This window comes from Epinephelus fuscoguttatus, linkage group LG22 (assembly GCF_011397635.1).
Source record: "Epinephelus fuscoguttatus linkage group LG22, E.fuscoguttatus.final_Chr_v1".
Taxonomy (NCBI): Eukaryota; Metazoa; Chordata; class Actinopteri; order Perciformes; family Serranidae; genus Epinephelus; species Epinephelus fuscoguttatus.
In genome coordinates this window covers 25,849,527-25,875,777 of record NC_064773.1, presented here as the reverse complement: position 1 = coordinate 25,875,777, position 26,251 = coordinate 25,849,527, and the positions used below count along the sequence as shown (strand labels likewise).

The following is a 26,251-nucleotide window of genomic DNA, read 5'->3' as shown; positions in this document are numbered from 1 at the left end:
GAAGATGCATGATACATATTTAGAGAGAAGAGAGGTTTGTAAGTCACATTTATTACCCAGGTGAATTGTAAAGAGTTTGCTGGTTAACAATTGGAACACAAAGGAAGAAGAGACAGAAATGTATTGTTTAAAAACTGTGTGCAAAACAGTAATATTTTTTTTGGAAGATTTATTTTAAAAAACAGTTCTCTTTGAGACTGAAGATAATGTACAAAAAAACTAAGAAAATGAGCTGTGAGCTCCGAGTTGAGTTGTATCGAGTTGAAAATGAAAAGGATCAAGTGTAAGGCACAGAAGAAATAAATCATACAACAGTATAGTATAAGAGGACAACTACTGTAGCTACATGTATACATTTTTTTTCTGTTTAAATGAATTCTTCACATTATCTGAAGTATTTTCTTGACACTCTTGGCACGAGTTAATCATAAAAATGAAAATGAGGTTTACTTTCTGCACATTATCTGCTGCAGAGGTGCCTATCCAACCTCCTCACACACAATAACAGTGCGCCATTAAGACGGGCCGTACATGACAGCACATTATCTTTGTTGGCGTTAGGAAGGGACGTTTTTTTTGTAACCAGTTAGTAAGCAGTGCTAATGAAGGCCAGCATTAAGCATCATCACTTAAACAACATCAAAGCGGATCTCCGAGACAAGAAAATGACTCCGCTGGTGATTCACCACAAACTCATCTCGAGATACACAGAATTAGGGGACAGAGAAAAAAAAAAGGAGAAGAAAACTGCCTTTACCCTGCATTAGTTTACCATTTCAACATGACAGTTCATGATTCCTTTTTTGTATTGTGAGTCACTGGGCTTGATACCCGAAAGCGGCTTATATGGCAACCAGGGTCACCATTTTTTAATTCCATATCACACCCCTCGTGAACGGGAGTGCAGTTCAACAAGTCATACTTACACAGTATGTATGTAAAATAGCATCACAGAAAAGACTTGTACCATGTGCAGCTGACAAAGCCTAATCGTTGATGTCTAACATGCGAGGAGGGCTCACATAGAAATAAAGAGCTGTACACAATGGGCCTCATGCAGGAGGCTATATAACAAATGTCCTCTTTTTTTTTTGTAACCACGATTTGTTCTCATTTTGTACGTACCTTCTGATTTCTAAGGCCCACCAATGTTTTCTTAATTTAGCTCTTTTCTATATGTCGATGTTTCAGTCTACAAATTGTTGTTGAAGGCAAGGAAACACAAGTTTCGAATTTGAGGAATGTAAATAAAAGCATGAATATCACAGAATCAAATTTATATTAAAATATGTTTAACAGTATTTGTATAATGACGGTATTATTAAATGTGTGGGCTTAAGAAATACTATTATTCCACTGATCCTGATTAAGACTATAAAAACTCTTGAATGATAAAAAAAAAAAAGATAAAATAAAATGAAATATTATAAAATCGTTCATCTTCTAAATGGCTCCATTACTGCTCCCAGGTGCCTTGGCCCTCTGCTGACAATGCTTTTACAGCATGTTTTACCATTATTTGGTTTTTGGTTTTCCTGAAATTCCAGAACTGACGCTCTGAAAAATCAAGTTTACTTTGTTTAAGTTTATTTAACAGTACATTGATTTCACTACTGCTGAAGTTATTCTTCTTAGAGACCTTTTTTGGTGTCATCCCTCGACTTCTTGGGTATATGCTAGAGTATTTGCATTGTGCTTGTATACTGTTTTGGGAAAGGAAACAGTCAGCCACTTGGGTAAGAGCAGATTTGGATGGTTAAGAAAGTTTGGTGCTTCTGGAGTCGACTTTTCTTAGAAAATTAAGACAAAATGTAAAAGTAATTTAAGAGAATGTTTCTGCATGAGGCCCATTGTCTATCTTCACGTTGTAGTGAGCTGGTCAGAACCTCTTTTGCTTCATCAAAAAGGTGAGTAGCTGTGCTGTATTTCCAGTAAACCCGAGGCTTCAGATGCTCCCAAATCAGAAGAGATGACATTAATTGGAAAAAAAACATGTTTTCATAGACTTTCCAGCATGAATAAGCAAACAATTGTGTGCTTATCAGTCATTTTTGTGCAGATTTTTTCTCGTAAAAGTAAAAACATCCTAAAACAGGCACATTCTTTACTTTTGGTTTTAGATAGTAGCATTTTTGAAGTCCTGATTCACCTGTAATATTTCACCAGTTTCAACTGTTCTACAGTGCTACAGTAGATAACTGTAAATGAAAGTTGCAAAACTACAGTATGCAACTAAGATTGTATGGAATGTCACATAAACCTTTTACAGTGTTGTACAGTACTAAGACCGTAACCTCAGTTTTTGAGCATCAAAAAAAGAAACACATGTATTGAAATTAAATCAGAGTAAATAAATCATTTTGGTTGGTGTACAAGACACGTCGATCATCAAAATGATTACAAAGGCAAGATACAATTAGACAGCATTCCTGATGTAACAATAAAATCTTTCAGGCAGTCTGCGATAATACTTTTTACGCAAAGGATAGAATATGTAACAGAAACAACTTACGATAAACTGAAGATTTAACTGACGTGTTCATATATCTGGAGTTACTCCAAGCCCCTGCTGAGCTGGAAGCCCAGTGTCAAAATACATCTTTCAAGGCATGCTTTACTCAAACACACACACACTCAACAGGACATTCACAAACACATATGCTGACCATCACACACACACACACACACACATACGCACACACACTCTCACACTCAAACACAACCTCTGCCTGTTGCTGAATTCAAAGTGACAGCAGCAGCAGCAGTTTCCTTCCATTCTTCCATCCAGAGTCCAGTTATCCCCCCGCAGAGAAACGCCGCTCTCCTCCAGCGCAGGCCTCCCTATGTGGGGAAGCAGATGCCGCAGCACTCCATACAGATTTCCAGGCAATCTGAGGACTCACAGCAGGCATCCATGATGCCACAATCCATGTCACAGGGGCAGTTGCAATCGTCGCCCAGGTCGTCGGTGCAGCAGCAGCAGCAGCACGCCTCTGATGTGCATGCGCCGCACGAGGCCTGGGTCACCACCATGTTGCAGAGTGTCAGGAACTCGCAGAACAGGCAGGCCAAGATGCAGTGGACGCAGCAGTCTGGGTTGGCGTCAAAACGGCCACGGTGAGGGGTTGTAAACATATGAGTAAAATAAATCACAGTGAACAAAAACAGACACAAATATTCAAAATACAAATACGTATCTGTAATAAATTAAAATGGTACTACTCTGAAGTCACCTCAAATTAGTGCCCGTTAATGAAAGCAGCGCAGAGCAGAGTGGGTGAATGAGGACTTGCATGCACAGCAGGCTGACAGGTGGAACAGAGTAGATATTCGGCAAAAGGGTGAGGGCTAACTAGGCAGGAGGGGGGGCTGAAGGACATAAGAGAAATTCAAAGAAATGGATTCCTCTCCTGCAGTTTTGATTAACGGACTGTTAAATAATTGTGGCATTATCATGCAAACTGCTCAGCTGATCACACAAAGATGATTAGCAAAATCCAAGAGTTTCTCCCAGTAAATAGGTGGATTAATGCCAGCAATGCGCACACCTCTGATTAACATTTAACCTCCTCACAGACCGTCCTTAAATAGCTGGCGGCAACTTTCAGCTTGTTGTTACACACCGATAAAGAGTTCCCCTTTAAATTACCAATATACCCATTAACTATCACAAATCTGTTTCTGAATGGCTGAATTAGTTTCATTAAAATGCTACTGTGTTGAACAGGTAATGAAAAAGAACAAATTAATGTTTTATTTCCATTGACGCAGTATATCAGTGCAGGATGCAGAGTTTTCTTTCAGACTTTTTTAACTCGGATGAAACATAAGCCTTAATTTCTCAACATAGTTATGTACAGTAATGTGATCAAATCCAACATCTTAATTTACTTTTTTTAATTAACCTGATCTTAAGTTATCAGCCACACTATAAAAGCTCAAGTTGCTTTTTTCCAAATAGTTAAATTTGGAATAAGACTTTGACAAAATGCAAAGTAGTAAAGAATAAAGTGAAAAAAAAAAATCTAAAGTGGTTTCCACACTGATCAAATACAGAACAAAGATTATTTCTGCATGGCCTGCAGATAGACTGCTGCACAAATATGTGATATACACTATTTATCTTCCACACCAGAACTTCCTTAGTCTGATCTAAGTCACTAAATCATACTAAATATTACTTGGTAAGTGTGCCTGGCATACACTCCTTGCAGCTGTCTTCCCTTTTGAACCGAGGCCAGTAGAGTGCCACTGCTTTGGAGTGTTAAAAAGACATGATGTGGATGGATGCAGAAAAATAGCATTACAAACAGGCCACATTTGCATAACTTTCATCAGCTCATCTTGAGCTGTCAGAAGGGGCTGTTACTGATTGGGTTAGAGGGAGAGCGAAAGGAGGAGAGTGTGGAGGACGGCATGGGAAGGCAAGCTGAGGACCGCTGGATGCTCATGTTTGATTAATCAAAGTAGAGGGGATTTTTTTTTTTTTTACCCTATTTTTTGCGGTGCTCAGGGCTGCAGAGCTGACCAGAAGCACTAGCTGACTGTGATACAAACAAGATAGAGAAGGGAACATGAAACGAGCAAGCGTACGTGTGTGTGTGTGTGTGTGTGTGTGTGTGTGTGTCTGTAAGGGTGCCTGAAGTTTGAATGCATCTTATTATCCTTATCTAAGGCCATAACACTGGCAGTGATGGAAGATGCATGAGAATAAATTCACTTCTGAACATCTGGTGGACATGCAGTAAATTGCTGTTGGGCAGGTTGTGGATTTGTTTCATACCAGCATAACCAAACTCATACTGCACTCTGTACTGGTGCTATCTGAGTGCTACAAAATGCCACTGAGAACAATAAACGTTGCCTGGCCAAACTCCATGCACAAAACCTCAAAGTTCAGCCTAACAAACTTTGAAGGACCCAGAGGGTATAGCCATGCAAGCGTTCAGAATGTAACAGTAGGCTGTGAATAGGGTATAAACACAGTACACAGGCATTAAGCAGCGGCCGGCCATCTCAGCTATTCACTTGGATGTATAATTCAACACCAGCGATTAGTCTGGATCTTAGAGAAGCCAGTAAGGAGGAGGGGAGCGAGGGGGGGGGGGTCGTATACTGTACACAAGAGAGCTGGACGCAAGGCACATCTCCATGAAAACAGAGAGAGACAGACAGAAAGGCAGACAGAGACACTGAGTGAAACCAACCAACAGACAGACAGAACAGCACACACTGACACCGCTCCTGTTTAATGTCAGTGAGCGGCGATGAAGCTCAGAGTTTGCAGAGGCCAAAAAACAGCGTCCGGCGCCTCTGAGGAAATAGTTTGAGACATCTGGAAAGCTAACATCAAAAAAAAGGGAGCGGCATGACACAAAACAAGCTGGATGGGCCTCAGAGCGGCAAGCTGTGCAAAACATTCAAACTCACAAAGAGGGAGAGCGAGGGCAAGATGGCTAGACAGACAAAGATGAAGAGAGAGAGATTGATCAGACAAAGCCTTGGTGGCCATGGAAATGCACAGAAGAAGGCACACATGGGTAAAGAGGGCAGCGGATGTGGGCTGGATAGTGAAGGTCCAGCACATGCACTTTAAAGCAGGCCTGTTTATAATGCATGACGGAGGGAAAAGTCAAAGCTAACACACACAAACACATGGTGGTTTATAGCTTAGGCAAAGACTATGCTCGCGGCCTTGGCCCTAAATCTCCAAATGAGCCTAAAGCAGCTTGGAGACCTTAACTGATTACACACAATTAACAAAAACACAAACTGGATGACAAGAGTGGAGACGACCCACCCTGCTGAACAAAAGCAGTGTGGGTAAATGACTCCTCAGAAGCCTCGGTGTTATCACAGATTGGCTGCGGTGCCAACGGCATGTGCCAAGAAACACAGGGAGCGGGAGAATCCCCAGAGCTAGCTCCTGCTAGCTTACGCCTTTTATTTCCTGTGTTCAGGGGGCTGTTTAGGAGGCTAATTTCACAGGCAAACAGATTATGTTAATCCGTGTAAACATTCAAACACCACAGCTTGGCTGTTTTCCGGGGGGAAATAAATAGTTGAAAGCGAACATATTGATTCTGAGAGCTCTCGTGTCTGCAAATAAGCAACACAAAAGCCATAATGAGACAGACTTGTTGAGCTGCTGTTGTTTCATTGATTTATATATATATATATATATATATATATTTATGCACCCTCTCCTCTCTTCTTTACCAATTAAGATGTTGAAAACATGACATGTCTGGAATATCTCTGGTGCATGCACCCCACCTTTCCGTGTGAAATGTTGTGCATGTGTGCGTGCGTCTTCATGTTTTGATCCCCTGCAACTCAATCTGATGCATATTTCAAGTCAAGCATCATCAAATAAAGATCTGACTGCCCACTTTTCTCCTTCATTTAAACTTATATCTCAACCTGACCATTGTGAATCTTTTAATAACACATCACATCACATCTTATTTTCCATCTTCACCTTGGAGTAAAAGCCCACATAAAAAGACAAAACAGCAAAGGCCTTGAGTTCAATGAATGAAACATGCCTTAACCCCTCATATTGTCCATGCAGCACAACACCGAGAGAACACATGCATGTCCACAAACACACACACACACACACACACACACACACACACAGCCACAGAGTACAATAGCAGGAGAAGGGATGCAACGTTAATGAGGGTCAGGGTGGTGCTGACGGGATGTAGGGAGAGCCAGAAAGGGCCCAGAGAGGTGTGAGGGGCCGTGAGGGGCCCGAAGAAGGCTGGTCACGACTTTTAATAGGCACCCCGTGCTCTCAGGCCTCGTTAGACGGTCACACCTATCTCCCCAATGGAAAAGGGCCAGCCGACCGGCTTCATTACTGGACTCACCTCCGCCTTGCACCTGACAAAGTGACGGCTTCCCCGCATGGCAAACGGACTCTCTGACTTGTTGTTAAAGAAAATAAAAGGCACAGGAGCGGGATAAGATGTCATTTGCTTGACGGGAGTGATAAATATGAGAGGTCATGCACTCCCATCATTAAAAGGTGAGAGAAGGTAAGAATTTATTATCAATATCTAAGAGGGTATTATTCCAGGAGAGCCTCGCAAGAATAGCCCCTCTAACAGAGAAATCACTTTGATGGTGACGGCTTGATAGCGTATCATTCCACTGCGCAGCTGCAGATTAGGGATGACTTGATCGGGTGTTTTTGCCAGACATGGCATTTATATTTTTCTACATAATACAGTTGCAAAGCACAGACCAATTCATTATATAAGACCAAGAATTGCTTGTTGCATTTCTGTGTTTAAAATATTTATAAATTAAACTATCTATATCAGGGGTGCAACAGTTCACAAAATTAAGGGTTTGGTTCGCTAGGATACAATGGTGTCACAGTTTTCAATACAGCTAAAAGTAGAAATGCCAAAGAAATTTCCTTGATTTTAAAATTGTTCTTAATTTTTATTTCATGTTATTTTAATTTATTTATTTATTTATTTATATAAGTATGAACTTTTTTGACTTTGAAAAATGATGTAGCTATACCCGAGTGACCCATCTTTTGGGGTGTTTTTGTTTTTACCAGCACATAAAACAAAAACATCTCCTGATAAAAACGTATGTAGTGTAGTTATAAACAAATTCAAAACAAAGGAAACAATTCTTTTTCTGAAATGCCAGAGAAGTTTACTTTTTTTTTTTTTTTTTCATTTTTTAAATGTATGAAAACCTTTTTTTTGGTACGAATTATGAAGTACGGTCTAGCTGAAATGGGCTCCTTACAGTTCGGGTAAAGCACAATCAGTGATTTCTATCTTAACCTATTATACATGTTAGAAAATACTTGTTAAAAACTGTGTAGTACTGAATTGTGGAGTTAGACCGTTGAACTGTTTTTCAATGTTCTGTGTTCAGGATTTTTTGGGTAGGCCTTAAAACCTACTAGATTACACACTGGAGCCATCTTTAACATAATCCCTTCCCTACTATATAAATACTTTGTTACTACTGACATCAGAGAACATGTATCAGTGTCAGTTCTTTTGCCCACTGTGTGTGAGCAAGTTCGCTACATCCAACAAGCTTTCTTAGCTCTTTCACTCTAATAAATAGATGAATAAACATCTCTAGTCAATGCCATAATCACATAAAAAAAATCTGTCACTAAAATACCTTTTAGTCTTTCTGGCCAAATGTGCTACCCATGCTACCCAGTTACTGCTCACTGCTGTGAATGTGTGCTTTGTGCTAACATTAGCGGCTGTTTGCAGCTGAACGAGAGGCTATAGCCACGCAGCGGATCTCCTTCTCTGTTTCAGTGGGTGTGTGCTGTGCAACCACAGGCTGTGTGTGCTGTTGGCATAGCTGCCAACAAGAGTCTGTAACCGTGGAGCGGCCTGTGCTTTGGCTCGGAGAGCGTGTATGTTACTGTGCTATTGAGTTAGCTGCTTGCTAAGGAGATTCTGTAGCTGTGCAGAGGCTTGTTGTTTGGCTCGGTATCTACCGTTGTACCACCTTGCTATCACCCATATAATTCACAGTAAAACTGAATTGGCTCCAACTGCCAGACATGTCAGTAGGATCTTCTATCTCTGGTCTGGTAATGGCGTTACTAACCATATTGCAACGAGCTAGCTTAATGTAGCACGCCTCCCAGAGATACATAAAGATATATGTAACAAACAGTTGGGTATTTTTCAATGCTGATGTATCAGGAGCACAATTTGTTACAATAAACTTGATCTGCCTTTTTATACACAACACAAAACATTTTAAAAATAAAAAAATATACCAAGCTGCCTCAATATTTGAGACATCCCTATGTCTGACGAGTGAATTCATGAACAGAATATATGAGCACAAGATGGGATGCAGAAAAAGATGAATGCAAGCACACAAGCGTTAGAACAGTTAGTATCATTGTGTCTGTGTGTTGGTCTGTGCTCTCTTTCCCTCGCTGTCATCGTACCTTGTGGTTGGATACTCACCCTCTGGTAAAGGAGGCTTCTGTGACCCCGTTGAACTGCCTTTGCTGCGTCTGCTGCTGTCACTGTTGACTGACAAGCTGGACCTCAATTTCCTCTGCACCCTCTCAGACACAGGCGTGGACGGATGCTTCCTGGGCTGCTCCGTCGTTGTCGTGGTCGCGGCTGCTCTTGTGCCAGAGCCTGACCCACCCGTGGCGCCCATGCTGATGTTGGCACCACAGGAGCATGTACGCGTGGCCCCGGCCCCGCTGATGCCAGGGTGGATGCCGTTGCCGTTGCTCAGCGCGGGCGTGCCAGTGCTGTTGTGGCGAAAGCCATTTTGGTCCTTGCCAGCTTCTCCCTCGGCAGGCTCCAAGGGCACTGGCTGAGACTGGGGTTGAGCTGGAGGGAAACACGAGGAGAAAAAGAATTCATTTACACTCATGTTTAGTAAAGAGTTGAGTCTGTAGTTTCAGCTGAATAAATTAAATCCATATTTCAGGACAGTTAAGTGGTTATTGCATTGATTCAGCTGAACCACCTGCAAGCTCAGTGTCATATTACAAGTCGTTAAAATGAAACTGAATATAGAAACAAAACAGAGGGTGTGCTCATTTATTTAAATGTACGTTTTTGATATAAATGTAAAATACAAGAGCATCAAAAGTAAGTGGTTTACTTTAACAACTTTTTTGTAGCGTCTACTTTTATGGAAGACAAAGAGTTGTAGATTCCTCCTACCCTTCTGGGGGTATACGCGTGATAACCCTGTAACTTTATTTTAACTGGAGAACTTGCACTCTCTGCACTTCATACCTTTTACTCACATATAAAGTCGCTGTAGCTTGTGATGTTCTGTTCTTACGAGCCGAACACAGTAATGGAGACACACCACTCTCAGCTAAATAATTCTCAGCAAATCTTGCCAGCGTTTCCTAACATGATCATATCGATCACATGGCAAACATTTCAACCCAGAATGACAGAAAGAAGCGGAGAGATATAGGAAACCTTATATGTGACAGGTTCACAAAAGCCACCGCTGTAGGCAGACACAGACATTTGCAGGAGCAGTACCCAGGTGAGTTAAGACAGTGTGCGAGGAAGAGAGATTAATGTGGTAAAAAGAGAAAGCGAGCCTGTGATAGTGTGCATATACAAAATAGCTGCTGTCTGCAACAGTAATGATCTCCTTTCCTCTGAAAGCTCAGAGATAGCCTTTCTAAGTGTGTGTGTGTGACAGCCACAGAAAGTCAGGAGACAGCGACCTGTCTGATAAGAAAGAAGGCTGAGGATGTGAGCGAGCAAAGGAGGTGGCATTTTACTGAGAGGAACACCTGCACATTCAGCTCTACTGGGAGTTACTCCTACATTACCTTCCCTCCACATCAGAGCCACTGTGCATGTGCACGCGCCACCAGTGCATGGTTAACTTGAGATTTTGTGAATTATTCATCCCTTTTTAAATCTGTCTGTGTGAACCATACTTATTCATTTCCCCTATTCTATACTTTCTGTATATACATTGAATATATGGTATCTTCACCACCAAATTCTGCCTTATTTAACAGCTGAAGAAAACCTCTGCAGCTTTGTTTAAGTGTTTTGCAGCTGTCCAAAAATCAAATTTTCCAAAGTGGATGCAAACTGAATGTGAACTTAACATGATGCTGGAAATTTCTTTCCATCTCAATTTTCTTTCTGTCAGCTCACCAACAAGTGCAATTACAGTTAACAAGAGAGAGAGAGAGAGAGTGTGGGAATCGGGGCCTCGCGCATTTTAACAACACATCACCCTGGGAGAGGCCGGACGTGAATGTGGATGTAAAACAAAGCAATTAAATACACGCACTGGGTTTTTGCCTCCTCATTCAGGCTTCTGCATGCTGCCTCGATAAACAAATATAGACTTTAGGGATCAGGATTCCATGCAATTTGAATTAGACAACTGGGTAGCACACGATAGAATTCATTATGCAGTGATTTAAGCCCAGGTTGATGGATTTTTCTTCTCCAAAAGACAAAAGCCTTGCAGCCCGACCATGACAATGTGTGGAGAGACTAAAGCTTGCTAACAAGGAGACTCAGAGTAGGCTACATCTGTTGTTGTTCTTCGGTTTTACCTCTGACAGCTGCAACTTGCCACGTTTTCACCCATTCTTTTAATAGATGCACCTTGAGTTTTTCTTATCAGTCTTTTTCTTTAATGCTTGGCATACCATTATCATAAAGGAAGCTGGGGACACACGCCCACACCATAGTTTCTACATATCAACAAAGTGGGCCTTTGGTTGGCCAAGGATGATTCATGCCTTACCAAGATGACATTTCCATTCAAATTGATCCCTGAAACTGTTAAAGTAGCATCACATTATAGAAATCCGGTTGTGCAACAGTTACTTCGAGGTGCACAGAACAGTAGTGCTGTAGTCAGCTCACGTATTGTTATAATAAACAAGAATCACAAACCAAAAGTTAGCTATTCACCTAGCTATGACCTATTTAAAGAAAAAAAGATACTTAGATTTATTCTTAAAATTTGTCTTAATGCTACAGTTGTTGATTTAAAGTAACCTTTTGTCATATTTGCTGAAACTGTCACTATATCCTTACAATAGTACTTATAGTAGTAGCTGCTTGGGCCAGCGGGCAGTGCTTGTTTTACTGCTCTACTGCAGATGAATCACACTTTCTCAAATTACAGCTAAACAGTACAGTAAAATATGTCTCTGAAAACATTTGTGGCAAGAGATAGGCAACGCTTAATTCATATTTCATCAGTGCTGCCTAGTGTGATAGTTTGCCCACAGCTCACGAGCAATGACTGGCAGCTGAGTTAAAGACTCTTCAACTTTGACTGGTTGTTTTCCATCAGCCGCTGTTGATTCTTGCAAATGCTATCAGAAGCACTATTAGGAGGAAGCAGAAAAGATTTATTTTAATATATAATCTGTATCATGTACTTCTCCCAGGATAAAGTGAAAGTTCCAAGCTTTAATTCGACTTCCACAGGTTGGAGTACAATTGCCAATCTTCTAATCACACTGCTGGTGTTTTCTCATCCCTTTAGATGTAGCCACATATTTTTAGAGCTGCCCCCATGAAAGGAAAGGATTCAAATCAACAGTCAGAGACCCCTCAGTGAACTGTGATTCTTTAAGTCCAACAGTTGGGTCTTTTTTTGTCACTCAGTGTGCAGTGTACTTCTAGACACGTTTTGGTCCCCAGATTTAGCTTCACGCTTACACCCTACTCTCTGGTACAGACAGCTGCAGACCCAGACCCAGGGTGAGTAAGACAGAGGCAGCTGCCTGGAGAAAAAGAGGCTTCAAGATAACGTTATCTTCTACCTTCTGCTTTGAAGTGGTAAATTTATACCTCACAGCAACTAAATACGACACAGTTTCTAGATTTTGTTTAATGCTTGGTGTCAGAATTTTCCGATCAATTCTTAGCATAGTTAGCACGCATTAGCTCAGGGGACTGACTTGTTTACTACTTGTTCAAACTCTCTAAGGAAAAAAGGAACAAATATTAAAGTATTCATATTGAACAGCCAAATCTGATTCGACTGACATAATTCTGAGTCGGGTACAGCCCTACGTATTTTAATATGTAAACACAAAAAGCACTGGTTCGATGGAACTCAAAGGGGAAATCTGTCTTTATAACTAATGATTAAGTTGTCCAAACTCATTTGCAAAGACCTTACACATACACACAAACATGTCACACAACCCACAGCTAACACTGCAGTAGTAGTAGTAGTAGTAATAATTCACCTGCTTCTTGAGTATTGTCAAGTCAATACAACACAGCAAAGCTGGAGGATGACAGTTCTTAAATCAATCACCCGTAGTATATTGCATAATAACACAGTCATTTTCCCCATCTAGGTTAAACGAACTAGCCGCACAAGCTCACACACACATAAACACACGTTCGTGCACAAAAAGGCCAAAGTAGACTGGGAGGCATAATTACCTTTCCTTTTGAGGAAGTCAAGCTTTCAATTTACCAAAGTATAAATAGTTATTAAGAAACCACCACATAAAACCCAGAGTACATAAGCGGCGACTCAGGTTTCTGACACACTGCAGAGCCCGAAAAAGTGGTTCAAGTCTGCAGAGAAGTGTGCTTCAGTGGCAGGTTCCTGGATAGTCTTTACACAGTGGCACACTTTATTTTTATCCTGACGAACACAGTGACTGAGACGAATGGACACAATGGAGTAATATTCATAATCATTGATCATGATAATGATGATACTGTCAAAGATGGCAATGACAGACTTGTACAGTCGCCGTGAGACAAATGAAGACGTAATGAGAGAAAGCAGAAACACAGTAAGTTCTATTGGAATCCTGCTACGCTGGCATCAAAAACTTCCACAGTATCTGCAGTGGAGTGAAAGAAAAATATGTAGCATGTTTCCAAGAGCAATTGGGTGTTCAGTGTGTACTGTAAAACTGTAAAGATTCAGGAAAAAGCCTACTTTGAAGAGCCATTGTGCATGTTTGCATTGTATTCATCGATCCAAATTAATCAGGCTGTGAACTTTTGTGTGCACACAACTTGTACGAGCTGTAACTATGGGTTTACACAACTTTATACATCATAATTTCAAGATAATATACTGCAGTAATGACGTTTTTGAACATAAAGTTTAATTCCACATCCGAGAATTCAGCTTGTGAATGCAAATATGAGCTGTGCCTGTTAATAAATCCTGACAGAGCAACAGAGACGCACTGCTACACTGCAGGAAACACAAACTGCATCAAAATTTGATATGAACAACCCCCAGCAAGTTTTTTAAAAAAATCACACGTACAGTTGAACAAGCTTGTAGAGATGGGCAGGTGTCCTAAGATAACTGAACACACACAACCTGACAGGTTGCATTAAAACGCCATGTTCTGGAGGAACAAGTGGACACACACATGCACACACACACGCTTCAAATTGGACTTGTAACCGCCCTATTTCTAGCACATCAACAACTGTTGAGAGTGTACATTTGTAGTTGAATAAAACATGGTATTCCCCTACACACGCTGTCACACACATCACAGGGGAAACTAGGGGGTGAGTGGTTCTTGACTGTCTAAGCAGCATCCCAATTTGGTCCCAGCTACTAGTAGCTGACAGCCTCAAATATCCAGGGAGCATTTTTAAAAGGCCAGTGTTTGATGGATTCATGAAGAACACACAAATATAATTGCCATTTGTCACTGAGTCTTCAGTGGCTGCGCCACACAGGGACCGAGCACCGGAGTGCCTGGAGAGCGCTGGAGCTGCGCCAGAACTGCGCGCTCTGTATGTAAAACTGAGTATATAAACACCTCCGTTTTTGTCACAAAAAATAGGTCCTACAGGAGGGAGCTGGAAATTGCACCCAAAAGACAGAAGAAAGACAACGAGGAGTACATATATATGCAGTATATATGTCACAAGCCTACTAGATCTCACACCCACACACACACACACACACACACACACACACACAGAGGTAGACCTACCAGGAAGAAATATGCATGCATGCACGTCAGCTGAAACAGAGCTGTATAAACAAGAATTCTAAAATAGTCAAGAACATGAAAATATAACACAGAGGTCAAACAGGGCAGTATGGAGATTCTCATTTGCACACTGCTTTGTCGGGAGTCGCAGGTAAGGCAGGAGTGAACAACCGCACAAGCTCTGTGTTTCTAAAGCTCAGTCCTTTTTAATATTAATGCCCCTGAGACAGAGAGAAAGAGGGAGAAGAGAGACGAAAGGTGTTTGCCTAGGCTTATTAGAATGCCCATCATAGTGAGCATACAGTTATTCAAATGTCACATCATGTCAGCCAAATAAACAGCACAATCCAGATCTTGTATTTATCTCCTAATAGCCGTTATTACACAACGCTACGAGTTTGTGAGTTAACACTGAATGGAATATGAGAGCCAAAGTGGCACCTTTATTTTTAGTTATGAGTCCCAAACAGCAACGGGCAGAATACGCGGTGACAGTTAGCTCTGAAATGCTAATTCCACTAACACGGCCACAGTGTTTTGTTTATCTTTTTGTGCCTCGTATTAGAAAAACATGTATATTTTCTGCTCGGCTGGCCATGTACCTGCATGATTGAAATGCTAATTTGTAAATGTGCAATGACCTAGCCAGACTCCTCTTACCACCGCCACCACCACCACCCCCTCCTCTCTCTGCCAAAACAGCCCGAGGTATCATCTCTCCTCCTAACAAACAGCAGCGTGTGGAACAGCCCCTGCCTTTCAATCCAAAGGGATATATTTTCTCATTAGAAATTATACATCTTCCCTGTCCATATTTATAGACGCAAAACCAGGGGAATTATACTGCAGAGAGAGAGAGTGAGAGGGACACAGAGAGAGAGAGGAAAATAGTACAATGAATGTTATTACAAAGGGCTCTGATTGAAATTTTCCTTGGGCATATCAAAGCCTCGTTTACCGTTTGACCTTCCAAACTCCGGGACAAGGACTTTCTTTATTGTCTAGAAGGACGCACTGGAAGGAACAGACAAGCGGCTCCAGGATCATCATTCAAGTGTCTCGCCACAACAAAACCCACTAACTGTGATTAGCATCAATATAATGCAGATATCAGCAGAGTGAGAGGAGAACAAATTGGTGATGTCAACTGGCAACCAAGAAGAAGCTTTTGATTAGAAAATTAGACTCCCATGGTGTAAAGATGTGGGTGTCATGCAAACTCTGTGGTCTTGTCTTGAGGTGTTTACACAGATTGGATGGCGACCTGACACAGGCTAACAGAAATGTCACTTGTTCCAACAGATATGAAAAAAAATGTGACTCTGGACATCAAACAGCAATCCTGGCCCTGTCAGTTTATACACATGCACACAATGTTTTGTATTTATCCAAGATAAAATGATGGTGATGGCGGCGGCACGGATGATGATGACCACTGAGGATTGCTAAATTACCTGCTCTGATATTGGATCCTCATCAGCAAAAGTGACAAGCTCGGTCTGTGTGTGTGGGAGTGTTATGGCAACCTGCAACAGAACTCTATTAGCTGTCTTCACCTGTCAAGGCTGATCATATTGTGTAGCATCTCATTTAAGCAGGAAACATCACTTTTTTTTTTTTTTTTGGTCTGTTTTTCCATCCCATTCCGGGCCAATCAGTCAATATTGCTCAGCTCGTTTTCAGCAGTGACACACTTATTTTCCCACCCTGTTTTAATTCTCGTTGACAGCCATTCAAATTTGGCTCCTCCAACCTGCTGAAGGGGAAGTGACATGCGAAGACAGAGCTTAATATTATTTCCAAACCCCGCCACCACCACCGCTACCGCCTTCACCCAACAAAGAGAGAAGCAGGGCGTCAGGGATTTACTAATTTCAAATTTTGCTGCTGATTGAGTGGAAAAAAATAACCCCCTCGGACCTTGTTCTGCTTAATTACATTTTACAGTAGCAAAGGCAACTTGAAAGACAAGAGCTTGATGTGACGACATGAACCTCTCAGCATACTCGGTGCATGAGGCTGGCTAAGGTGTGTGTGTGTGCACGCGTGTGTGGAAGAAAGGGGGAGATGGTGGTGGGGGAGAAGGGGGTCATCAATTATCCTTTGATTTCAAAACGGAACATTTTCCCAGATTAATATGTCTGACTGCTATCTAAATCATTGAAAGTCCCAATGAGGTGCCATTTTCTCTTACATGAATCATGTTGAGGGGAAGTCATTCACACTCAGCCCACCACCCCCCCCACCCCCAAGCTCCGACCACAGAAGTCTCCAGTCTCTCCACTGTTGTGTGGAATTTGGCATGGCGCTAATTTGAGTGCTACTAATGTAGCAGAACGCAAGACATCAAGGAGCGTTCAAAGCCTTACAACCTGGCTGCTGTGAGAGACACTAAATGCTACCTTATTCTCGTCCTATCCTCATTTCTGAGATGAATTTGTACGATTCTGTTTCTGCATTAAGCTTTGTCAAACGCCTTTTATTCCCCCTCATCTGTTTCTTACCATCCGAGAGGGGAGAAGGAGTATAGTAGAAAGTCAGCCCAACGCGCGAGTGCAGTATCTTTAAAAAGCTGCACATCCTGCACAGATTTAGGCTTTACACGGCTAGCTACCACAATTTCTAGAAAGATCAATTATGACGTGACTCAGAGCAGGCCTGAGGGAGCTGCCAGGCTCCATACTCCAAAAACGTGCTCCACCCTCTCCTCGCTGACGACTCAAAACAAAAACGGAGCAACAGAGCGGCAGTGAACGGGAGGGGAAGGAGAGGGAGGGAAGGAGGGGAACGGGGGTATTTTCAGTTTCAGTTACATCGATGACTCAAATATTCCACCAGCTTCAAAATCTCCTCGCTGAAGTAGAAGTTCCACAGGAAACTCGCTTGTTTGAAATTCAACGGCAGGCGCGCAGACATGCACATGCGTACTTGTACACATATACACGAAGGCATACACATGTAGAACAGAAGACACACAGACAGCCGCACACACCAAATAAATACAGAGTGCATCTGCGGCAGATCCACCAGCACAGACTCCACTATTGGAGTCAGAGATGAGGATCTGGCGGTAGCGCTACCACTCCCTAAAAGCCAAAATACAACTGAGGTCTGTCTCCGGGTCAGAGAGGGGATAGGCAGTCTATCAAAATACCCCCACACCTAGTTCCTTTATTTGCTCAGTATCAATCTCAGCATTAACCCTCTGCTAATGGGACAGCTGTGGGTCAGCGCCTCGCATCTTCAGGATGCCAATCAAGGCCTTAAGCTTAGAGATCAGCCTTTGGGACAGAGGTGCTCGTCTGCCTCTGAGTGGCTTTTTAAACACGGAGACGCCCGTATCGATTTTAGCTCTAGCCTGAAAGAGAGGAGGGAGTGGGGGGTGTATTGCACTATCCAGGGTCTGCTTCGGCCGCGGCTGTCTGTGTGTCTGGACGGGAGCCATCCCCTGGTCCCCGGTCACCCTCCACTGATCAGGGGGCCTGACAGAATGACCTAGCAGAGAGGCACTGAACCTGCAAACACGAAGGGGGCAAGGAGCTGGAAGCTCGAGGGGGTCGGGGCTGGCGGGGGCAACATCAGCAGAGATCCCAGTAATAGAAAAGGGTTTTAACCTTAATGTTGGAGCCAAAACCCTGTTAGAGGCCAAGTAATCCCCCCTGCGCTGCTCTCATTTGAACTGGCTGATTTTTTTTCTCTTTCCCTCTCTGTGAATGGCTTGTGAAAAGGCACTGACACTGTCTTGTGTGGCACTGGTTAGGGAGGTGGTAAACATGAGTCAAGCGGCCCACCTGCCTCCCCTGTGCTAAACAGACAGGTAGTGTGGGTAACATAAAATAGAAAAGATAAAGGAGACTAGGTTTATTTCATCTGTCTATGTATAGTGTATGCAGGCCTGTCAGGACAACTACTTTTGTTGGACGATATATTGTTCCAGAAATAACTGCAATAAACAATATTACTGTTATTTCGAGACAATTTTATACCACTGATATAATAATACTAATACTATAATAATATAATAATAATCTGATATAGGTATTTGAATTTAAAAAAATACTTAACATTTTTTTAAAAAGTCATTTACACTTGTTAATACATACAAGAAAGTATATTTAAAATTAAAGTACCTTTCCAGGGGCCCAAAATTACTTAGTTAAAGACTTAATAGAAATTTGGCTGACAAAAACAAAATAAAGTGACGCCTCTTGTGACTAACAGACAAGCTTAGCGAACCTGTCAGAAAGCTGCAGTCACCTCCATCATCCAGCGGGTGTGCTGCAGTCAGCTAGCGGGAATGGACAGGCTGGGAGCCAGATGGTTTGCTGGTGGATTTACGGAGTGGAGGATGAGGTTGTTGGAAGGTAAAGCTACGAACGACAGAATTCCTGGCTTGTTCCCAGAGGTTGGCAAGCCATCAACTCTCAGGACTCTGCCTCTTTCACCCAAAAAGTGCAGCGGCTAGCTACCAGTAAGCTACACTGCATCATCTTTAAGTGCTGTTTTACTTTTCTTTGGATTGCAAGTTTGGTGGAGAATTGCTGCATCAAAGTCTTGCCAAATGGTTGGGAAACAAAAACCCATGCTTGTTAACACAAATAGCTAATCAGCCAAACGCATGGCAGCTACTCAATGCATTTAGGCATGTAAACATGGTCAAGGTGACCTGCTGAAGTTCATGCACCATGTCACAAAGCTCAAATCATCTCAAACTGGTTTCCCGGACATGATAATGAGTTCAGTGTACTCCAATGGCCTCCACAGTCGCCAGATCTCAATCAAAAAGAGCACCTTTGGGATGTGGTGGAATGGGAGATTCACATCATGAATGTGCAGTCGACAAATCTGCAGCACCTATGTGATAGAAGTCAATATGGACCAAAATCTTTGAGGAATATTTCCAGCACGTTGTTGAATCTATGCCACCAAGAATTAAGGCAGTTCTGAAGGCAAAAAGGGGTCCAAACCTAGATTTAGCTTAGCTTCAACTAACCCACAACATAGAACCCAGTGAAAAATTGCACAGCCCTCACTAACTACAATGTGAAAATTGCTGCATCCATGTAAAAATATCCATGCATTTCATAAAGCTAATACTTTGGATACAAGACTTTTCTTTTACAAACTTTGCTTGGGTAGTTCAAATGGCTTTCATTCAAGTAAAAGATCTGAGTATTTCTTCCACACGAGACCTAGTTAGACACAAAGGTCAACTGGTGTGAAACCCGACTTGGGAAGATTACTATTAATATTCAGATTCTCTGCGATAAAGTAAAAAATACACTCTTCTTCCACAATCAAAAACCATATATGTTGCCTTATATCTAACATCAGCACTTTAAGGACTGCTGTCCATGGATTGAGGCATGCATATCTAATCATTTGGCTCAAGTATTTTGAATATCTTTAAAAAAAATTAACAGTGAATAGGCTCGGGCACTTCGGGTAAAATATGCTAATTAACACACTTGAAATTTCCCATATGAAATCTATCTGCACCAAGACAATGAGAAAATAATTACAACAGAGGTAGAATTACAATGGCCATTTTAATCAACCCCTACACTAGCATTTCACCCTATTTATACAGTTTTTGATTCCATGACCCACTGGTAAGTAATCACTTGAAAATTACGGTTCCGTTTATAATAGGTCTGCGCTTTAGACACATCATTTCTGCAGAGACAGGGCTCTGAGGATTACAATAAAGATATGAATCTTGCATAACAACAATCACCATGCACTTCCTATGGCTGGAAAAAAAACACTCCGGGAAAGAAAACTGGCATGAGGTTAAAAAGTCTTTAAAGTACTTAAGTAACTTTAGAATATACATGAGGCAAAGTGTGACAGTCTGAGAATGTTGATTCAACACTTGGGCAGCAAAAAATATTTCAGCACTGATGATGAAAATGACGACTAAGAGGCACTTGCCCTTTGTTTTATCTTAGTCTTACTCTGCCAACCATCTAGTATCGTAACGCTTTATAGTTTTGTATATAAATCTTAATTGTTGCACTGTCAAGGAATCTTTTCTTGCAGGAAAGGTGCAAGTATGAGACGATCCCAAGTTAAACAATCCCTTATACTGCTTTTATTAGGGGTCACAAATTCACTTCCAAAAGGTCAATTCTGCGCACAGGTAATAACCTTGAAGGTGTGCTACTAAAGAGTCCAATCAGGGATTCACACAAAGGCCAGACTAATATCTTTCTTTTTAAAAAAAGACAGTCATGTTATTTGACCTTCCTTTCTAACTACAGACTTTTCCTGAGATAAAAAAAAACAGACCTGTTCTTCGGAAGCTAGTAAGGTCATCTTTATCAACCACAGAAGCATTTAAAAAAAAGTATTTGACAATCCTGTGAATAATGTGACGATTAAACTCCTAAAACTGGTGCTGGGTGGTAGCAATTTATTCTGAGGCAGGGGCTGCAGAGCTGAGGCCCTGTTTGCAGGAGATATCAGCTGCTTGAAAACCCAGAACGGTCTCTTGAGGAATGTCTGTCTCCCCCACAAGATTCTCCCTCCCTCCCCCAGAATGGCGGAGCCACAGAGGAACGGTTCACTGACAACGGCCTAACGGGAAGGGCAGAATTGTACTTTTTTTTTTGTCTAACAAGCCGCAGTGGTTAGCAATCCCAGGAACCACTACACTTCAACATCTTTTTAACCATGCGAATTTATGATTCTCTGTTCATAATGATCATTTCAGCTTTGTAGGTCACACTTGATGATTAATCGTGTGGCGTTTAATGTACTCTCCTGCAAATGCATGCTGTGCTTCGTGAAGAACAGTTTCAAAACTAATATGGAGCCACTGCCATGTTTACTTTACTGTGTTAAGGAGACCCGCTGGTTAAAAAGACAACTTGTCAAAACACTGTTATCATAACCGAAATAGGATATGTGCTGTTATTACAACATTACAATAGGCTTCCTTTTGTTGTGAAAAGTCACCTTCCACATACTGTACACAAGCTTTTAATCGGACAGCAGGGGGGAAAAAACAGAGAGCGCAAGGATGTAGGCGGGCAGATGATTTCTTATTGATTTCCTGTTTCTGCAGGGAAGAGAGCTCTCAATTACCCCTGTCAGCAAGTGAGCTGATTGGTCACCTCAACAAACAAAACCAGAGTGAGACTATGACACAAGTAGGTTAGCTTGAGCCCCCCCTGGATGTAAGAATTTCCAGCTTTAATTTAACCACAAATAGACATGGGTACATGAAACTTTCACAAAGATTATCATACCGCAAGATTGGGGGTTTTGCCTGTATTTGACATGACTATTTATGTTCTTGTAACTCTCTCAAAAGAGAAGTAGAGTGTCTTCCTCCCTCTAAAATTCCCTTACCAGTCAGTCTGCGTGTGTGCATGTGTGTGTGTGCATTAGAGAAAGAGAGAGTATGTGTGGATATTCGAGGGGGACGACATCAATTACAACGCAAAACTGTTGTCACAGGGGCTTATCTGCTGAGATGAAAGAAAAGCATGCCTCCCTCCAGAAGTGCAATACTCCACACACCTGCCAAGCTAGAAAGACCTCTTGACAGAAAATCTTTTTTTTTTGCAACTGAATCTCTTTTCCTCGCTGATTCAGTAAACAAGCCACCGGCAAGTCATTAAGCTTGATACCAAGAAAAAAAAAGGCAGGAAAAGGCGCCCTGGAAAAGTTAACAACCTAGAAACAAAAGAACTGTTGTGTCAAACGCAAACACAATCCTTATTATAGCTAGGCACTTACATGGATGGAAGCAATCAGCTGCTATTAGCCTTTGCTGACACGTCTCACTCTTCTTAAGAACAATAAAACACAGACACACACACAAAGCTTTTAGTCGCTTTCCTTTTGTGACCTGCAATCCGTAGCTCAGTATCAAGTCATTTTCCCGAGCAAGAGTGCATCTAGACTTAATTAGACCTGCTAGTAACTCGGGCAGTTCAATGCCAAATAATTGTTTTGTAAATCCTCCCTGTGTCGGGACATTTGCATAAAACAGTGTGATTATGTCAGAGTTAAAATACAGGTTTCCAAAGTTTCAAAATCAGATTAGAAGAAGCAGAAAAAAGCTATCAATCTATGTTATTGGTATGGTAGATTACTGGTAGGAACAACATAGCCCTGCAATGTTGTCTTGGCGTAAAAGCTGAATGGCACTGTAGACGAGGTTCAACAGAAAAATGCCTCCAGCAGCTGGCACAGCTCCTCCCCAATAGGTAAATGTTTGGTACAGGGGGAAAAAACATTGTGGCTAAGATGCAATCAGTGCGTTAAAACAGTCAAAGCCAGAACCACAAACAGGATTTCCCCACTTCCAAAACACTGGGCTGTGGGTTGGAAGGAGAAGCAAAAAATGGAGAAACCAGCCAAGTCTTGGTCATTACGGCAGAATGAGAGAGCACGCATGCTACCACTCACATGCCAAGAGACCTCGGTGCTATCTTGATATTTTAATTGGAAACACTGAAGCTAATATTTTAGTTGGCCAGCTGACCCTGCCTCGTGCATGTACACTGTGCAACTGTCATAACAACTACTTTTCTTGACAGTTGGAGCACGTTCATAAAAAAAAAAAAAAGAAGGAGGCTGAAATTCGAAGTATTTAAATATTAAATAAAACATTGCTAAACACCCACTGCCATTAAGCTCAACCTTTTGGATGTGCAAAAGCAAAATATGTTAATAATTTTCACTCTCCCAATTAAACGGCTCATTGTTGTTTATCATTAAAAAATAACACCAAGATATCCTGCTGTCCGCCCACAGCTTTCCCAGGTCGTTAAAACTTACTTCTTACAGGCTCGCAATAATTAGGCTTCTCCTCGGTCACGTGACTTTGTCCTTTAGCAGCTGGTTTCCTGGGAGACGAGGTTTTTCCTGACGATTCACTGTCACAAGCATCTAGGGTCAAAAGCATTTAATGTTACAGAAGAAGGTGGAAGAAGGGAAACCTGTTGCACATAAAGTTAAGCAGCAAAATATTATGCAGCGTAGTGAGGAACAGAGAGGGCTTCGGTTGTTTAATTTAATGTTATCCTATTACGAGCTCAACTGTTTTAAATTAACGTGCATTACAGCCATTCCTGCTGAAACAGATGTACACTTTTACTGCAGGGTCAGCCACAGTGGACAAAATATCAGGGACAGCTGGATGAGCCAGAGGTGCGGAGGCCGCTCGGCCTACTTTTGCCAGAAAAAACACAGGCCGCTGGCAAATGGTTGCACAACATGGTGGGGCGGTTCAGGTAAAGGCCTTGCCAGAGCTCTGGATCTCATTTTCTCTCCTTCTGTTCCCGGGTGTGCTCTACCTGCCAAGTTTCTTTTTACTGCCATAAAGGCTGCATTCATCTAAATTGGAAAAAGTATGCGGGCAAAGACTCCAAGCCTGATAGCTGTGCAAAAACACGAGAGACAGTTTCACTCATCTCTCTAAGCCGCGTCTTCTGGCCTCTTGACTTCAAGACACGCTGACGCTCTGCTCACTACACACTGCTGCTTTGTTCAGTAAATAAACCTTCCACAATGACTTTATTCACTGGTATGGTGCCAGATGCCTGCTCACAGCGCAGTTTTTCTCATAGCTTGCAAGTTCTTTCAAGAACATACTGTCTCTTGAGCCGCTTTTGCAGCGATTCTAAAGAAAAAAAGGTGAAGAATGATTCAGCAAAAACCTAGCAATGTCGCTTGCTGAAGCTTGATGCGTTTGTTCCGATGCTACAACACTCTCTGTTTGTAAGCAGTGATGGATGGGAGAGTGGAACGGATGGGCGCAGGCCGGCAGCCCTAGATAGATATGGCACATATCTCAGCTTGGAGCTGATGTATGGCAGTGGCAGTTGCGTTAGCAGCAGTACTGTGTGATGCATCGCAGTATTTAGTGATCACAGTTAGAAATAAATTGGTCTATTCTCAGTACATCCACAGTCCCCTGAGAGGGGAAATCCAGTCTTAACTGCGAGCGCCTTTGAAGGTCCAGCGAAAATCCATTCGCAATCCAGCAGCCCCAGTGATTGCTTACTTTGTCCTACTTTGCTATTTTTTGACAGTGCCATAATGATGCTTGGTATAAATAGGATGGTTAACGGTTCATTGCTTGTTTGAAGAAAAATGAAAAGGGGGTGTGGGGGTAAGCTTATTTTACATGTGATAATCTTAGGGGCAACTAGAAAGTTAATTAAAAACTATAATTGGCTGTGGTTGCTGTTAATAGTCACCAGGGCGTTTCTTCAGACTTTATTGAGGAAAAAAGCAAAAACATTATCAAGGCTTAACACTGGAGCACAGATACTGATGTATACTTAAAAAAAAAAAATCACATGAATATAATTTAAAAAGACAAGGCTGATATTGTCCCACGCAGACTGAGAAATGCTGATATGCACTGATAATCTCTTAATGCTGTCGCTGACTTATTTTCTATATGTGGTTTTTCCCTTGTTTTTTCCCATGTTTGGCCGTACAAGCGACGTGAGTTCTTGACAGGATATGTCACTGATATTTATAGCTCGGCCTTATTGCTCGTACACTGGCAGCAAGGAGAGAAAAAGCACTCCATAAATATTCACACGAGAGAACTTAATGTACACATGAGCTGTGAATCATATATTAGTGATTCCTAAATGTTCTGAAGCCACAGAGCGCTCAAACAGACTGATTTTTGGCTTGTGGACCACAGGAATTTGGGTGACAGGCCTGAGGAGAGCAGAGCTATGCTGTAAGGAGTGAACCAGAGCAGAGCCACTTTGGGAGGTTTCTTCTCACTTTCCTGCCATTTTATGACATATTAGTTAAATTAAATCTTGTTGAAGGACCACTGGAGCCTTTTTGTGACATCCGGAGAGCTCCAGACCTCACTTTGGACACCTCAGTTTTACTTTTACAACCCCATGCTGGTGATTTCTGGCCTGTCCTGAGTGCCCTTACCTTGCGAGGCTGGCAGCAGGGGACTTGTCTCTTGCTGAGGGCCCTTCCCTGGCCCTGCCGGCCCATCCGGAGGAAGGACAGTCTCCTTGGACATGAGACAGTCGTCTTTTTGGGACACACACACGGCAGAAGCAGAAGTTCCTCCCTTCCCTCAGCCCTCAGCGCTGTGAAAACCAATGTCTCATCATTAGCTCAGGCTTTGAAGACACAAAGCAACACCGTGTCATTACTCAACTTCACAGAGTCGTCTGCTTATTCACACACCGACAAAGTGACGTCGAGCTGCAGTAAAACTTAGTGGAAATTTCCCCTTCTCTCCCTTTTTTACATAAACTTTCTGAAAGTCTGAAGCCCATTCGTTCACACACTCCCTTTTCTATCTCAAAAAGCGACGGATGCTAGCTAAGTGTTTATAGCTAAAGCGGACATGTTGTTTATAAAGCATAACTTACCTTTCAAACATGACAACTCCCTCGCTTCAAAGTTGACTTATTCCCATCCTTCCTTCCTCCGACTCTGTCCCCGAGACGCTGGGAAGAAAAGACGAAAGTGGGTGAAAGAGTAGCGTCCAAAAACTTTTTTTCAGTAACTTTAGGAGCCAGTGTGTCCCGGTCCAACTTTGTCCAGATGTTGTTGACGGTCAATAAAAGTCCTCGCGACGCTGTCGACGCTCAGTGGCGGTAATTTGCTGCGGATAGTTGCGACTCAAACATTTTCATCATATCCGGATTCCTGCAGTACAGCCAGTGAAGCCTCTCTGCGCTTCTCTTGGCGGCAGAGAAGTGAACAAAGCCCTCCCTGAACATGTGTGCCCCCCTTCAAAAGTTGGGAAAAGCAAAA

At 42.1% G+C, this 26,251-nt stretch overlaps 1 protein-coding gene across 2 annotated transcripts; it reads right to left on the bottom strand.

Annotated features, from left to right (window-relative positions):
* Positions 1-48: 48 nt before the first annotated feature.
* mdfic (MyoD family inhibitor domain containing) lies at positions 49-26,251 on the bottom strand. Of its 2 annotated transcripts, XM_049566416.1 has the most exons (5): positions 25,864-26,232; positions 25,412-25,575; positions 23,279-23,389; positions 8,985-9,365; positions 49-3,092 (listed from the first exon to the last, which is right to left on the bottom strand). In XM_049566416.1, exons 2-5 carry the CDS (start codon positions 25,503-25,505, stop codon positions 2,842-2,844), a joined length of 837 nt encoding a protein of 278 aa, XP_049422373.1. In that variant the 5' UTR covers positions 25,506-25,575; positions 25,864-26,232; the 3' UTR covers positions 49-2,841. The 2 variants fall into 2 exon arrangements, with proteins under 2 accessions (XP_049422373.1, XP_049422374.1); XM_049566417.1 differs by lacking the exon at positions 23,279-23,389 and having other exon boundaries at positions 25,864-26,251.